At 43.1% G+C, this 18,043-nt stretch overlaps 1 protein-coding gene across 1 annotated transcript in view; it reads right to left on the reverse strand.

Moving 5' to 3' along the window:
* Positions 1–4,399: 4,399 nt before the first annotated feature.
* The window catches only part of LOC110529912 (forkhead box protein O3), a 64,265-nt gene continuing 50,621 nt past the window's right edge, over positions 4,400–18,043 (reverse strand). Inside the window, exons 2-3 of the mRNA XM_021612572.3 lie at positions 14,064–15,536; positions 4,400–13,140 (exon numbers count right to left, since the gene is read on the reverse strand). Of these exons, the coding sequence (XP_021468247.1) occupies positions 14,097–15,536 (1,440 nt within the window). The 3' untranslated portion in view covers positions 4,400–13,140; positions 14,064–14,096. The remainder of the gene's footprint in view (positions 13,141–14,063; positions 15,537–18,043) is intronic.

The following is an 18,043-nucleotide window of genomic DNA, read 5'->3' on the forward strand; positions in this document are numbered from 1 at the left end:
CTGTGTTTTTCTGTGACTAGGCACTCACCTAACATAATCGTTTGGTGTGCTTTGGTCGTTAAGCCTTTTTAAAATCGGACACTGTGATGGAATTAACAAGAAGTGTATCTTTAATATGGTGTAAAATACTTGTATGTTTGAGGAATTTTAATTATGAGATTTCTGTTTTGAATTTGGCACCCTGTACTTTCACTGGCTGTTGGTCCCAACACTTCTCTTTTCTTCTAGTACTCCTGATTTGTCAATTTGGTTTATCTGTGTTGTAATGTTCATGCTATGCAATATTAGTTTCTATCTCAACGGTTACAGCCTGACTGGGTCTAGGCTAGCTAGCTACAGTGTACATAAACTGTTGGTGAAAGTAATGGTAAGCTCCACCCGTTACTGTTTCACCTTGGCACTCCAAGGTGAAATAAAGGATGTGGCAGTCTAGCTCTCTAGAGAAAGTTTGCACAACTCTACTTTGCTCATGTTTTGGTGAATGCTCATGTAATGTTGAATTTCTTATGTTTTTTCAGGGTCTACTTGATGGAGTGTGAGCTGGAGGGGCAGCTATCACCTGCATGGGTGGAAAATAAGTGGGAGAACCATAAGCAAAAATAGTATGTTATCTTGACATTTGTTAGCCAAGTATAGCACAGCAATAAAGTTACTCTTTTCTCTGAGAGCAACAATACTTTCCCATCTATTTCCTATGCTTCATTGGCACATTCAAGTGTGAAGATATACATGTTAGAACGGTGCAAGTATTCCAGAGAAATATACTGCAATTGGCATAATACCTTTTACAGGCCTTTACATGTAGCTAGTATGTTTGATGCTGAAAGCTATCCTTTTCCATATTTTTCAGGAGTTGAAAGCTACCCCCACCGGAGTCAGCACGGAGGGAGGGGAGGCCACAGCCACTCCACCACCCCACCGGTCATCTCCTCCCTCCCAGAAGGGTCCAGATGTGGAGGCGGGAGAAGAGGTGATTGCCAGGGAGACACGCCTTATGTCCATTTTAGAGGCCCTGATTAAGAAGTAGTACTATGCATTTTGTATGTAGCTATTGATTTATTTTTATACTGTTTTCAATTAAGTCCTTTTTTTTATTAAGTGGATTTCTGTTTTCTCATTGAAAAGTGTTTGTTTGTAATAAACATTTATTGTTGGTGTGTTTTACTTTCAACATTTCAACATTCAAAAATGTACTCGCAAATCTGAGCTATGTTGTTGCAGGTGCATGGTAACAATGAGATAAGTTGAAAGAAAAAATGAACCTGCACACTGCTCTTGCTAGTATCACTTTTTTATTGAAGCTTAAAGTGCCGGCTTCTTGGCCTTCGTCAGAGCTTTTTGCTCTACTAATATAAATAAACCATCTTTTTATAATAATAATTGATTACATTTCCATAGCGCTTTTGATAACAATCTCAAAGCGCATCAAAAGCAAAAAACAAACAAGCAATACATCATCAGTAGCCTAGTTGACTAGGGCAACCAAGAGAGGCCAGGTCTTTTGAGTGGATGCACTCTCCATAGATGCGTGGCTCCCGAGTGGCACAGCGGTCTAAGGCACTGCATCTCTGAGCAAGAGAAGTCACTACAGACCCCGGTTTGATACCGGGCTGTATCACAACCGGCCGTGATCGGGAGTCCCATAGGGCGGCGCACAATTGTCCCAGCGTTGTCCGGGTTAGGGGAGGGTTTGGCCGGGGTAGGCCGTCATTGTAAATAAGAATTTGATCTTAACTGACTTGCCTAATTAAATGAAGGCAATAAAAAGATGGAGAGGGACAGTTCATGGCTTGATCAGAGGAAGGTGGTTGGGGAAATGGTTGATGAAGATAAAGTCTGGTGACCTTGTAGAGGGAGAGCTACTCTGGGGACCAGCCCGAATCATGTAGCCACTGGACTTTTCAGCTGTGTAGTGGCTGATTCAAATAATCTGAAAAAACATGCTCCAACTCGGAATTACAAGTCAAGAAACTTGGGCATCATCCTAGACCTCCTATTTATTTGACCTGAAGATTACAGACATTAAGATTTTTCCCAATCTGAGCTCATTTTGTTTCCAAATTCCCAGTTTAATGTTAAAAACATTTGTTTCGTATGATCTACTATCAACATTGTACATTTTGGTGGTGGGGATGGGCTTTCATAGTTTTACTTGGCTCAGTGCAGCCGTTAATTTCAGAATGTAACAGGCTGTTACTGCAACTTCAGGTAAAAACTCAATAAAACAAGTCTCAAATATTAGGAAAATGTCTGCACAAAATCTTATCTCTGCTATTACCATACTGTCGGAGAGTTGGGCCTAATGAGACAATTCTGTTCTCACTGCCCTGCTCGGAGGGGGGCAACTGTCGGAAGCGCTACTTCTGGAGGTAGCGGGAGAGCCGTAACAAGTTCGCAAGTTCACATTATTAAAAAAGGTGTAGCTGAGGGTATGCTCTCGAAACTTCTAGAGAATCTGACATAGTGTGAAAAAGGTCATAGTTCCTGACAAATAGGAGTCAGACAGAAAAAAAGTGAGAGAGAGACAGAAAAAAAGACAAACAGTGAAACCTGGAGAGAGGTAGATATAAGTTAAGTCAAACCCCATGACTTCCAGTGAGTATGCAGCAGACTGGTCAAATTGGCTGAATCAGTTGTCTAGGTCACATTTTGTTTTTTGCCCAAGCACTACACAGCTGATTCAAATAATCGAAGCTTGATGATGAGTTGGTTATTTTAATCAGCTGTGTTGTGCTTGGACAAAAAAAAAAAACATGCACCTGGGGAATGCCACACAGAAGAAACATCAGCACGTGCAGAGAAGCATGAGATTGAACTTCACTCAACTTTATTGCTTTTCCCCCATTAGTTAACACTATCAATGTTTCCCTTTACTGTGGGAATTGTGATCGAATCAACACAATATTAGCCACTTTCAAGACAACATACTGAAACAAAATGAACTATGCAAGACTTAGTATTCAAAACAAATTATATAAGAGATTTTGTTGTAGGCAGAACGCATTGGAGTAGGATTCTATTGCATTGACAGGCACGACTCAAGCACCTACTCTACAAAGACCGGTGCACCATAACCAATCAGTGCTACAGTAGGCCTATACGCAAATAGACCATTGTATGGAAATGCCATTCACTTTGAATTGGACTGTTTTTACAGCATCAGCGGTCGTGAGTAGATGCGCTTGTTTTGAGATCAAAGCGAGAGCTACATGTAGTAACATGTGCACATTTGTACATTTGTTCATATCCTTTGCTAGTTAGTGAGTTATTAGCCCAGTTATACACAATTTGTAGTCAGCAATGTGGGAGTGATTGATTCCTACAAGAGAACAAAACGTGTGCATTTCTAGACAGCAAGTCAGGTAAAGAGCTTTTTTTTTTTGTCTTAAAAGGGAAGTGTTGTATTTTGAGACCGGCTTGAATAAGCTTAAGTAGCCAGCATGCAGAGGGTAGTATGCTCTGTCTGATTCTCTGTAATAATGGTATGGGAATTATAATGCATTTTATTTTGTAAAGTATTTATTTTGCATCAAACAACACAACATTTTCAGTCACCTCGTTGTCTGAAGGACAGGTGGATAAACAGGTTAATGTCAAGCCCTGCATGCTTTTGGAATGTAGGCCTACATTGAACATGAAACATTAGCTGCTACTGTAGGCTGAAAAATGGAACAGCTATTTCCATGTTAAAATGTTATTGGATGCATTTTCTCCATTGTTTTTGATGGAAGGCCACTCTGTTAGGCCTACATTACAATAAAATTGCCACAGTAGCCTACTTGACCACTGTTAAAACTAACTTAAAGCAGGTACAGCCTCAGTGTTCACAGTGAACAGTTTGCACTCAGCAGGCCTGAAATTTGCTCAGTGATGAAAACAATTACAGGGAACATAGTTTAGTTCAATATAAATGCCCTGAAGCTAACTCACCTCTGGCCTCATAGCTGAAAATACTGGCCTTTCTTAGTTAGCCAGCTGGAAACTTGACACCATAGAGATAAAAGTTTCTATCCGACCGAAACCTTACCTTGAGGAGGTGGCAGGCATTGTGTGAGGGGTGGTCGGGGGGCTGCGTGATGGAGATTTGGGCTGACAAAGTGTTTATGAGCAACATTACTACACTAAATATGTTCTCTACATCCTCTTCTCCCCGTGATGCAATAATTATGGGAAAGTACCCATCCCAAGTCTCAGATGTCCGAGTGTACTTAAGGTTTTATTAATAGTAACTATTAATAACCAATATATTACCTATTCGTTCTGCTTTTCTAATTTCGAATAACCAAAAAATGGCACATTCATGTATAGTTGTACATTTGAATACATTTTATAATCCTATGTGCATTTTCAGTAAACCCAAAACATGTCATAAAGAAAATGAGCACTTCTGGAAACAGTAGAGTGTGGAGCTTCACCAAGGTTTATTTACATGCGCACCATTTGTTATACAAACTAGATTACAATTCAAAATGGAATACACAGGAAAAATACCCACTAACATCAACATCGTTGAGAATAAGCGAGTGTACTCCAGGGGTCAAAGAGCAGAGATCACAACTTGCAGACTTGTTTTTGATTTGCTGTGCGTTTTGTTGCCAACCTGTTTTGCTACCTGACAAATTTACGGTTTTTACTTTTTAATTACCATTTATATTTTTGTTTTTTCCTCCTCAACTTTTTCACGCCGGACGCTTTATCTGGACACGATTCGTCAGGACCTCCAACAGCCGAAGCTAAGTAGTAACATTAACATGATGCCTTCTAATCTCACTAGGATAAAGACCACCTCCATTCCTGTCATTATTGAAAGAGATCATGATACCTCACATCTCAAAATAGGGCTACTTAATGTTAGATCCCTTACTTCAAAGGCAATTATAGTCAATGAACTAATCACTGATCATAATCTTGATGTGATTGGCCTGACTGAAACATGGCTTAAGCCTGATGAATTTACTGTGCTAAATGAGGCCTCACCTCCTGGCTACACTAGCGACCATATCCCCCGTGCATCCCGCAAAGGCGGAGGTGTTGCTAACATTTACGATAGCAAATTTCAATTTACAAAAAAAAAAATGACTTTTTCGTCTTTTGAGCTTCTAGTCATGAAATCTATGCAGCCTACTCAATCACTTTTTATAGCTACTGTTTACAGGCCTCCTGGGCAATATACAGCGTTCCTCACTGAGTTCCCTGAATTCCTATCGGACCTTGTAGTCATAGCGGATAATATTCTAATCTTTGGTGACTTTAATATTCACATGGAAAAGTCCACAGACCCACTCCAAAAGGCTTTCGGAGCCATCATCGACTCAGTGGGTTTTGTCCAACATGTCTCTGGACCCACTCACTGTCACAGTCATACGCTGGACCTAGTTTTGTCCCATGGAATAAATGTTGTGGATCTTAATGTTTTTCATCATAATCCTGGACTATCGGACCACCATTTTATTACGTTTGCAATTGCAACAAATAATCTGCTCAGACCCCAACCAAGGATCATCAAAAGTCATGCTATAAATTCACAGACAACACAAGGATTCCTTGATGTCCTTCCAGATTCCCTCTGTCTACCCAAGGACGCCAGAGGACAAGAATCAGTTAACCACCTAACTGAGGAACTCAATTTAACCTTGCGCAATACCCTAGATGCAGTTGCACCCCTAAAAACTAAAAACATTTCTCATAAGAAACTAGCTCCCTGGTACACAGAAAAGACCCGAGCTCTGAAGCAAGCTTCCAGAAAATTGGAACGGAAATGGCGCCACACCAAACTGGAAGTCTTCCGACTAGCTTGGAAAGACAGTACTGTGCAGTACCGAAGAGCCCTTACTGCTGCTCGATCATCCTATTTTTCTAACTTAATTGAGGAAAATAAGAACAATCCGAAATTCCTTTTTGATACTGTCGCAAAGCTAACTAAAAAGCAGCATTCCCCAAGAGAGGATGACTTTCACTTTAGCAGTGATAAATTCATGAACTTCTTTGAGGAAAAGATTATGATTATTAGAAAGCAAATTACGGACTCCTCCTTAAATCTGCGTATTCCTTCAAAGCTCAGTTGTCCTGAGTCTGCACAACTCTGCCAAGACCTAGGATCAAGAGAGACGCTCAAGTGTTTTAGTACTATATCTCTTGACACAATGATGAAAATAATCATGGCCTCTAAACCTTCAAGCTGCATACTGGACCCTATTCCAACTAAACTACTGAAAGAGCTGCTTCCTGTGCTTGGCCCTCCTATGTTGAACATAATAAACGGCTCTCTATCCACCGGATGTGTACCAAACTCACTAAAAGTGGCAGTAATAAAGCCTCTCTTGAAAAAGCCAAACCTTGACCCAGAAAATATAAAAAAACTATCGGACAATATCGAATCTTCCATTCCTCTCAACATTTTTTGAAAAGGCTGTTGCGCAACAACTCACTGCCTTCCTGAAGACAAACAATGTATACGAAATGCTTCAGTCTGGTTTTAGACCCCATCATAGCACTGAGACGGCACTTGTGAAGGTGGTAAATTATATTTTAATGGCATCGGACCGAGGCTCTGCACCTGTCCTCGTGCTCCTAGACCTTAGTGCTGCTTTTGATACCATCGATCACCACATTCTTTTGGAGAGATTGGAAACCCAAATTGGTCTACACGGAAAAGTTCTGGCCTGGTTTAGATCTTATCTATCGGAAAGATATCAGTTTGTCTCTGTGAATGGTTTGTCCTCTGACAAATCAACTGTAAATGTTGGTGTTCCTCAAGGTTCCGTTTTAGGACCGTTTTAGGACCACTATTGTTTTCACTATATATTTTACCTCTTGGGGATGTTATTCGAAAACATAATGTTAACTTTCACTGCTATGCGGATGACACACAGCTGTACATTTCAATGAAACATGGTGAAGCCCCAAAATTGCCCTTGCTAGAAGAATGTGTTTCAGACATAAGGAAGTGGATGGCTGCAAACTTTCTACTTTTAAACTCGGACAAAACAGAGATGCTTGTTCTAGGTCCCAAGAAACAAAGAGATCTTCTGTTGAAACTGACAATTAATCTTAATGGTTGTACAGTCGTCTCAAATAAAACTGTGAAGGACCTCGGCGTTACTCTGGACCCTGATCTCTCTTTTGAAGAACATATCAAGACCATTTCAAGGACAGCTTTTTTCCATCTACGTAACATTGCAAAAATCTGAAACTTTCTGTCCAAAAATGATGCAGAAAAATTAATCCATGCTTTTGTCACTTCTAGGTTAGACTACTGCAATGCTCTACTTTCCGGCTACCCGGATAAAGCACTAAATAAACTTCAGTTAGTGCTAAATACGGCTGCTAGAATCCTGACTAGAACCAAAAAAAATGATCATATTACTCCAGTGCTAGCCTCTCTACACTGGCTTCCTGTCAAAGCAAGGGCTGATTTCAAGGTTTTACTGCTAACCTACAAAGCATTACATGGGCTTGCTCCTACCTATCTCTCTGATTTGGTCCTGCCGTACATACCTACACGTACGGTACGGTCACAAGACGCAGGCCTCCTAATTGTCCCTAGAATTTCTAAGCAAACAGCTGGAGGCAGGGCTTTCTCCTACAGAGCTCCATTTTTATGGAACGGTCTGCCTACCCATGTCAGAGACGCAAACTCGGTCTCAACCTTTAAGTCTCTACTGAAGACTCATCTCTTCAGTGGGTCATATGATTGAGTGTAGTCTGGCCCAGGAGTGGGAGGGTGAACGGAAAGGCTCTGGAGCAACGAACCGCCCTTGCTGTCTCTGCCTGGCCGGTTCCCCTCTTTCCACTGGGATTCTCTGCCTCTAACCCTATTACAGGGGCTGACTCACTGGCTTACTGGGGCTCTCTCATGCCGTCCCTGGAGGGGGTGCGTCACCTGAGTGGGTTGATTCACTGATGTGGTCATCCTGTCTGAGTACTTCTCCTGTCCTATTCGGTGTCCTGTGTGAATCTAAGTGTGCGTTCTCTAATTCTCTCCTTCTCTCTTTCTCTCTCTCGGAGGACCTGAGCCCTAGGACCATGCCCCAGGACTACCTGACATGATGACTCCTTGCTGTGCCCAGTCCACCTGGCCATGCTGCTGCTCCAGTTTAAACTGACCTGAGCCCTAGGACCATGCCCCAGGAATACCTGACATGATGACTCCTTGCTGTCCCCAGTCCACCTGACTGTGCTGCTGCTCCAGTTTCAACTGTTCTGCCTTATTATTATTCGACCATGCTGGTCATTTATGAACATTTGAACATCTTGACCATGTTCTGTTATAATCTCCACCCGCCACAGCCAGAAGAGGACTGGCCACCCCACATAGCCTGGTTCCTCTCTAGGTTTCTTCCTAGGTTTTGGCCTTTCTAGGGAGTTTTTCCTAGCCACCGTGCTTCTACACCTGCATTGCTTTCGTGTTTGGGGTTTTAGGCTGGGTTTCTGTACAGCACTTTGAGATATCAGCTGATGTACGAAGGGCTATATAAATAAAGTTGATTTGATTTGAGATCATAGGTGACAGCATGAAAGGTGAGGGGCGCGGTAAACAATGTTCACAAGGTTCTAGGATCAAGAAGAGCTTTGAAGAACGGGGGGCTCGTGTCAAGACTAAAAGAGTAACTAGTGGCACTTCTGTCTTTTTATTCTGGACATGGGGGTAATTATTATTATTATTATTATTATATTGAACCTTTATTTAACTAGGCAAGTCAGTTAAGAACAAATTCTTATTTACAATGATGGCCTACCCCGGCCAAACGCGGACGACGCGGTGCTAATTGTGCGCCTTTCCATGCGACTCCCAATCACGGCCAGATGTGATACAGCCTGGTAATACTGTGTGTGGATGGCATGCGCCATCATTATGGGGCTAAACGCAGTAGCAAAGAATGCATTTCTTTGCATGCCCTTCTCTGTCTGTCTGTACACTATAATACAGGGGCATTTCTAAAAGGGTTAAGGTGCAGTGAAGAGTCAGAAGTTCTAGGTTTGTTGGAAGTCACAGATTCCAGAAAACAATGGGGTTAGAAGATTTCAAGTTTAGGGGATCTACTGGGACTCATAGAGATTCTCCCCATACTGAGAGAGCTGAGTGCACCACTGGTGTAGAACTTCAGTGAAGGGGTGCAGGCTGTAAAGAAGCAGTTAGGGGTCATGCACTACATTTCGGGTAGCACTGCTACAGTAGATCACCTACCCAGCCATACACAAACACTCCTCTGCCTCAGCCTCCGGGTGACGGATATACATACACATGTTTGTTTGTACACTATTTTACAGGACAGCCAGGCCAGGACAACCCTCTGAGTAACTACCCCAGACACAGAAGGGGTACCTGCGGCCCAGATGCTGCTACAATGATGGTTTCCTGGTTCTCTATCTGGTTCAACAAAAGCATTGCTAATACTAGCGTAGTGTCTTCCCTCCCACCCGGCAAGTAATGTAAAGTTCTTTCTTCAACTCTACCTTTCCGAGGCATCACAAAAAAACAAGGGTCAAGTACTACATGAGTATATAAGGACATAGACTGAGTATATATATATATGCATTTCACATAATTCATTATGCATAAATACAGTACATGCATACAGAGGGGGTGCTGTATGCGCCATGAAGGATAAGGAAGGATAACATATCCTTGTGAGATAAAAATCAATAATTGAGATAAAAGTCCCCAGTCACACACACTTGAACACACACTCGGGAGATACAGGAGAGACCTGTAGGAGCACCAGGTGTGTCTGTGAGGGGTGTGGGTGTGCGCGCATCATGAATTCCACATGAGAAGAAAAAACTACGATGACAAAAAAATGAAACGACAGGACCAAGTGAAGATTTTCCTCTTGAAAGGTCATAGTTCACAGGTTACAGGTTCACGACACAAGTATTACTTTTTTGCCAACAAAGGACATGTTGTTGCGTGTCCTACCATGGAGATGTGACCTAGGGTAATGTTAGGTATGGGCTAGCTCCCTCTTCCCCCTGAGTGATGGTATATGCAGATACTAACATGCCCCTCAAGCCCACAGCGAAACAACAAGCAGAGCTAAAACACATATCCCTGCTCTTATTTTTTATTTTTCAATGTGTGTGTGTTGTGAATTTGGCTGCCAGCATCACCTACATGTACATGTTTCAAGTAATTTGGCAATATACACAGATAGCTTATGGTTTTGCTCAAGAAAAACAAAATGGCTGCCAGAGGGGGTGGAGCCTGACTGTACAACCTCCTGGCCTCTCAGCGCCACCCTGCTGTTGCTACTTCTATGGCTACGGCTCAGCAGGCCGCGTAGGTAAAACGCACGGATCGCTAGAGCCTGGACTCAAACACTGTTTACATCATAGCACCTGTTATGGTGTGTAAATGTACACAACGCAAGAACATAGGTATTCATTTTGGCTACATATGCTGTACTACAAGTCCTGGATGCAACCTTCCAATTAGCTAAGAAATAACGGCTAAACTCCCCCCTCCTCCTCGGCTCTTCCTTTAACTTGAAGCTTCCACTGCAGTGTACTTTACATAGATCCATGACAGATTATTTATTTATTTTTCCTTTTTTTACAGTTACAAAGTCGGAAGTTTACATACACTTAGGTTGGAGTCATTAAAACTTGTTTTTCAACTACTACACAAATGTCTTGTTAACAAACTATAGCTTTGGCAAGTCGGTCAGGACATCTACTTTGTGCATGACACAAGTAATTTTTCTAACAGACAAATTATTCCACTTATAATTCACTGTTTCACAATACCAGTGGGTTAGAAGTTTACATACACTAAGTTGACTGTGCCTTAAACAGCTTGGAAAATTCCAGAAAATTATGTCATGGCTTTAGAAGCTTCTGATAGGCTAATTGACATAATTTACATCAATTGGAGGTGTACCTGTGGATGTATTGGAAGGTCTACCTTCAAACTCAGTGCCTCTTTGCTTGACATCATGGGAAAATCAAAAGAAATTAGCCAAGACCTCAGAAAAAAAATGGTAGACCTCCACATCTCTGGTTCATCCTTGGGAGTAATTTCCAAATGCCTAAAGGTACCACGCTCATCTGTACAAACAATAGTACGCAAGTATAAACACCATGGGACCATGCAGCCGTCATACCGCTCAGGAAGGAGATTATGTTCTGTCTCCTAGAGATGAACGTACTTTGGTGTGGAAAATGCAAATCAATCTCAGAACAACAGCAAACCTTGTGAAGATGCTGGAGGAAACGGGTACAAAAGTATCTATATCCACAGTAAAACAAGTCCTATATCGACTTAACCTGAAAGCCCGCTTAGAAAGGAAGAAGCCACTGCTCCAAAACCACCATAAAAAAGCCAGACTACGGTTTGCAACTGCACATGGGGACAAAGATCATACTTTTTGGAGAGATGTCCTCAGGTCTGATGAAACAAACAGAACTGTTTGGCCATAATGACCATCGTTATGTTTGGAGGAAAAAGGGGTAGGCTTGCAAGCCAAAGAACAACATCCCAACCGTGAACGACGGGGGTGGCAGCATCATGTTGTGGGGGTGCTTTGCTGCAGGAGGGACTGGGGCACTTCACAAAATGGATGGCATCATGAGGAAGTAAAATGATGTGGATATATTGAAGCAAAATCTCAAGACATCAGTCAGGAAGTTAAAGCTTGGTCGCAAATGGGTCTTCCAAATGGACAGTGACCCCAAGCATATTTCCACAGTTGTGGCAAAATGGCTTAAGGACAACAAGTCAAGGTATTGGAGTGGCCATCACAAAGCCCTGACCTCAATCCTATAGAACAGTTAAAAAACATGTATTTTTTAACCTTTATTTAACTAGGTAAGTCAGTTAATAACCTATTCTTATTTTCAATGACGGCCTAGGAACAGTTTGTGGGCAGAACTGAAAAAACGTGTGATAGCAAGGAGGCCTACAAACCTGACTCAGTTACACCAGATCTGTCAGGAGGAATGGGCCAAAATTCACCCAACTTATTGTGAGAAGCTTGTGGAAGGCTGCCTGAAACATTTGACCCAAGTTAAACAATTTAAAGGCAATGCTACCAAATACTAATTGAGTGTATGTAAATTTCTGACCCACTGGGACTGTGATGAAAGAAATAAAAGCTGAAATAAATAATTCTCTCTACTATTATTCTGACATTTCACATTCTTAAAATAAAGTGGTGATCCTAACTGATTAAATGTCAGGAATTGTGAAAAACTGAGTTTAAATGTATTTGCCTAAGGTGTATTTAAACTTCCGACTTCAACTGTAGATACACACAAATAATTACCAATCTCTCTGTATAGTATTTGGCTAAGGATAATTGTACATCATTATTATTTTTATTATAAGTAATTTTAAAAATGGAACTAATCAATCAAACTCATGTAAAACAACAAAACCTGAAGTGCATGGCGTTATGTTTATGTCATCATCGCTCCTAAGGGGCTATGGAGTCTTGTCATTTTGGGAGGTGTGTGGGTGTGTACCATGTGTGTGTTGTCGCTATTTTAAATGCAGATATTGTCTCCTTCCTTCAATTGAATCAATACTTTTTTTATACAAACAGGTGTGGTGCAGATACAGTGATGATGATAAAACAGGAATTTAAAACAAAAATTAAATATTTAAAATCACTGAGTGAAAACAGAAGGAAGATGTTCAAGGTAACTCACCCCAGAAACCACTGTATTAGATTTCACACAACATTACTTTTGTTTTTGTTCAACTTTTTTCATCTTTCAAACAGGAATTACTTCACTGTACATTACAACCTTTGCTTGCCACATTTCCTGTTGTCCCATCCCAAGATCCCTTCAAATAAACAAAAGAGTCTCTCTCTCTCTGAAATCTTTCCAATTAATTTTGTCCCGACTGGTATTTTCTCAAAGGAAGATTGCATAATTCTGAGATGAGCTTTTTGTGAAGATTTCACATAGTTTATTTTTTATTTGTTTGTTTTGCAGAAGGCTCTGAGTAACTGACAGTAGCGTCTTGTGAGTCTGTGTCTCTGAAATCATTCATGGTTGGTCAGAGTGGGAGCAAAGGTAGGTTTCTCTAGAGGAGGTCTTGTGTAAACAGAGGGTTTTTATTCCACGTTGTGCTGATGGCAGGTTTGGCAAAAAGGACATTTTGTGTCTGATCTTCTCATGCTTTACAGTTGGGACCTGGAGAGAGGGAGATATGGGAAATGACATCAGTTCTGAGTGAATGGGATGAATTTATAATCATAATTCAATATCAGATTATTACCCAGCAAAAATGTCCACATTGGCACTATGTGGGCCCAAATATTGTCCCCATGTAAATTTATTGTGGACAGACTATGTAAACATAAATGGTACCGTAGATAAAGGGTGGTGTAAAGAGAGAGAATGGAGCTTTTCGTTCCAGTTCCGATACTTGTTCTATCTCTTCTCTTAACACGTATGGACCCAGAACTTAATTCAGTGTCTGACCAATTACGCAAGACTTCCCAAATTGGGCCAATGCGCCTTTGCTCATGTTGGCCCCCAAAGGCATTTGCCCAGTGTGGCCCAGTGTGTATGGCCCATATCTGGTGAAGGCACCCCTCACTTTACCTGAAGTAAGCCCATCTGTTCCCAGAAAACATGTCTAAATTGGCATAACGTGGGCCCAATACAGGCATAAATATTGGGCTGCTGATGCACTTTTTCTATTTAAAAGGAATTTATTAAATTATAATTTATTTATTACAATTTAATAACTGTGTGGGCTAGCCTGTGTTGGGCTGGTGTAGGCTAGCCCATGTTGGGTTTGGTGAGGGCTGGACCGTGTTGGGCTGGTGTGGGCTAGCCTGTGTTGGGCTGGTGTAGGCTAGTCCGTTTTGGGCTGGTGTGGTCTAGCCTGTTCCCACCACCGAATACCCTGGGCCAATGGGGTGGTTTTTGCTGACTAACTGTAATCCAAGTGACACAGTCCAAAATTACTTTCAAGGAACATGACAAATTGATAAACATGCTTTCACTATTCTCTGCTAGACAGCTAGAAACAGACAGAAAATCTCTCTCTCTCTCTCTGGCACTAATGGCAATCCCAGATGTACACAGACAGTGACATGGACTCTGACCTGCTCCGCCACCTCCAGAGCGAGTCCTCCCTCTCAGCCAGGGACCCAGTTCTGAGGTCCCTGCTTGGTGCTGGTGAAGCTGCCAAGGTTGGCTCCGTTCAGGTTGGCCAGAGACTCAAAGTTAAAGTCCAGGCCATCTGCGTCCATCAGCTCATTTCTGATGATGGACTCCATGTCACACTCCAGGCTCCCGTTAAACATGTCCAAGTCCAGGTCAGTGGGAAAGCGGTCGGGGCCTAGCGAGCAGATTCCACCACTGCCACCAGCGCTCCCGTTCAGGAAGAGAGACGAATCAATCTGCATCATAGAAGATCCGTTGGATCCAAGTCTCAGTGGAGAGTGCAGGAGCTGCTGTTTGGCGTTGGCCTCGTTGTTCAGGCTCAGGCCCCCGTTCAGGGTCCTGAGGGAGCCCTGGTTGTGGTTGTGAGGGTGCAAGAGACCTCCCTGCCCTCCCTGTCCAGCAACCGTGGTCCCAAAGGACATCATGGGGTCGCTGCAGAGCATGAGGCCTCGCCGGGAGTTCTGGGAGATGACGGCGGCGGCGCTGGCCTGTGACATCAGCGGATCGGACTGGGTCATCATGACGTCGCTGTGGCTGTGGCCCTCTGAGTTGAGCAGGTCCTGCAAGGTCTGGCTGCCGAAGCGGGAGATGCAGGAGAAGGACGTCTGCTTATTCTCCTGGATGGTCTGCATGGGGGCGGGCCGCAGGGAGGAACCCGCTGCGAGGGGCCCGAAGATGGAATTATTGTAGCCACCGCTGCTTGCACCATTAGAGGGGGATGCAGCGGAGGGAGAGCTGGCTGAGGAGGTGGAGCCCAGCCCGGCAGGCTTGGAGCCAAAGCTGAACCCGGTGGATCCTCTCTGGGTAGTCGGTCCGGTTGGGTTGGGGGCCAGAGTAATGTTATCCATCAGGTCATCCGCCAGCCCGTCGTTCAGGTTCATGGTTCCTGCCAGGTCTGCCAAGCGAGGCAGCTCTGCGGGTACTGCCTTCCCATTGGGTGTGGGGGCGTTCCCGGGCGACAGCACCCTGCCAGGGCTGGAGTATAGCATGGGCGACAGCGGCGGTTCATCGTCCGGCACCTCGTCCAGCTCTGGGTTGGCCAGGATGGGCGAGAGGCGCCCGCTCAGCGTGCTGGCGTTGGAGTTGGTGCGTGAGCGGAAGTCTGTCCAGGCATCCAGATCCTCACTGCTCCGTGATGTGGGGCTGCCCGGCCACTTGGAAAGCCCTGAGGGGCTGTCTCCGCCCCCCTCGCCTGCCGCCACTGCCTGGAGGGCCGCCTTCTTCTTGGCTGCGCGGCCGCGGGCAGACTTGGTGTACTTGTTGCTGTTGTCCATGGAGACAGCACGGCGCCGGGGGGCCTTCCCACCTTTTCCTCCCTCCGGGTTTATCATCCACCAGGAACTCTTTCCCGTTCCCTCGTTCTGGACACGGATGAAACGACTGTGGAGGGAGAGGTTGTGCCGGATGGAGTTCTGTCAGAGAGATTGAAAAGAAAGAGCGAGACAGAGAGAGAGAGAGAGAGTTAGAGAGTCCACTACAGTGCTCAAACTCATTGAAAAGTAATTAAGCAAACAATGCATGTAATCAGTATTGAGTATTCATGTTATTTTTCATTTTCCCATCAATGATTGTATGAATCATGTTCATTAAGTCCAGGAACATTGATTTATAAACCACCCATTGAGTTTGTACTCAATGTTCTTTGAGACGAGCGCTGCTAGAAGAATAAAGCTTTGACTGTTCGTTCCCTGCTGAATGGAACGCCACAGCAACACATGAATAACATGCAGCAACAATTAGCGTTGATGTTCCTATTGTTCCCATTGTAGTGTGTGCATGTACACACACACACACACACACACACACACACACACACACACACGGCACCCCCGCCACGACATTGCGTAACGGGCAGGTTTTGAAGTGTGTGTGTGTACTTGGCACGGGTATTGTGAGTCATCGCTGGTGTGTATTGATCTGAGACAAGCTCCTTCATGTTCAGAACAGAGTTGGGAGACACACAGCAGGTTGTGTTATTCATCATCAAATATTCAAACTGTTTGTTTTTATAGCAGGGATAAGCCTACATCAGGGATGGGCAACTGGCACCCTGTGGACCAATACCATTTTTTTTTAAACTCAGTCTCAACTGTTGAGAGTTAGAATAATATAATACACAAGGTGCAATTCAAATGTTGGTTGTGCATCAGCAGTCACTTAATTAGACCATATCAGCAAACATTTTTTAGATTGGTAAATTAGTCTAGCGGCAAGCTATCTAGACTTAGTAAGCATGGTTCGAATTACTGACCGGGGTGGGGCCCATTGATCATCAAGCTATCATATTAAAAACGGCAAACATTTTCCTCCACCCTATGGCAAAATACGTAGAATTGCAGGAAATTAGCTGTAAAACGGCAACATTTTCTCTCCACCCCATGGCAAAATGAGTAGAATTACATGAAATTAACTTTAAAAATGTAAATGTTCTTTGCTGTCATGAGGGGGGCCGCTATAAAATGTTTTGCTCACAAGATTATGATTTCATAATGGTACCAGTAAAATTAAAGGCACCATAATACCATACCACTCACAGCATCCACATGTCCATCGCACCACACTCACACACAGAAGATAACACCCATCTATCCATGGCCACGTGGATGCTTCAGCTGACATTTTTTTATATATATTTTTTTTAATCTTTATTTAACTAGGCAAGTCAGTTAAGAACAAATTCTTATTTTCAATGATGGCCTAGGAACAGTGGGTTAACTGCCTGTTCAGGGGCAGAACAACAGATTTGTACCTTGTAAGCTCAGGGATATGAACTTGCAACCTTTCAGTTACTAGTCGAATGCTCTAACCACTAGGCTAGATGCTTTCATATACAGTACCATGGCCCATTTATGATGGAGTAATGAACACACACTCTCTAACCTCACATATCATCACCGGACAAGGGAAGACTGTGTAAGAACAAAGCTCCAGACTCTACTGGTCTATTGGTTACATCCTCTACACACAGGATGAATGGACATAACTACTTAATAATGTGTGTTATGTGTGGCTTACACATAGAGTGATGGCTGTGCATGGTTACTCCACAAACAGTACGTTTTATACCAAACATGTTTCAACACACAAACATCTTGGTAATTTTGCTGATTATAAATAGGGAGGCAACCCAAAAGAACTGACCACATTGAGGTACTGCAATGGATATTCATCCACGCCTCTTTCCAGTTTCTTTCCAAACATATGCTTCTCTATGGGCCCTGAGAGAGACTGGGCTTTTGATATGTGACCCGTTTCAGGAAACTAGGCGTATGTCGCAAGTCACGATTTTACAGGAGAGCCATTTGAACGTTTACATTTGATTTTCAAATCAAAATGCGTTTTTTGGCAGAAATGCCTTCTGGAACATGTGAACTTTCATGTGCCTTAATAACAAACGTGTATGCCATCTGTAAATACGAATACCATTTTTAAATTACGAGTGTAGTTAGTTTAGCCAGAGAAAAAGGAAGCAACCTTCCCGCTAGCCATGATTGGCTGAGATAATGAGTGGGCTGGACAAGTTCGGAGTTCGGATTGGTCTGAGTTCGGATTGGTCTGCCATATAGATGGCTTCTATTTATGTGAGCTCTCAGTCTGTGTTGGTGATCATGTCGAACAAGGCTTTTTAAAACATGTATAGTGTAGTGGAGCTGCATGAGTGTTGCTCTCCACTTTCTGGAGGGTTGAGTTTCGAAATCAGTGGAATTAGAGTTTGATAGCTAAAGAGATGGAGAAAACACCTGTCACCAGATTACATCTTCAAACTAAGGGCAACCGTGACATGGCATCCGTGACAGGGAGACGCGTCCATCACGCATGATGATGTATACGGGTAAGATAGCTAGCTACATTTTTAGATATTACACATTTCTAATTTTGACAGAAAGTGGTTTCATTTCAAGCTAAATTGAACTGTTAG

This window comes from Oncorhynchus mykiss, chromosome 8 (genome assembly GCF_057628025.1).
Source record: "Oncorhynchus mykiss isolate SJ-2025 chromosome 8, ASM5762802v1, whole genome shotgun sequence".
NCBI classification, from domain to species: Eukaryota; Metazoa; Chordata; class Actinopteri; order Salmoniformes; family Salmonidae; genus Oncorhynchus; species Oncorhynchus mykiss.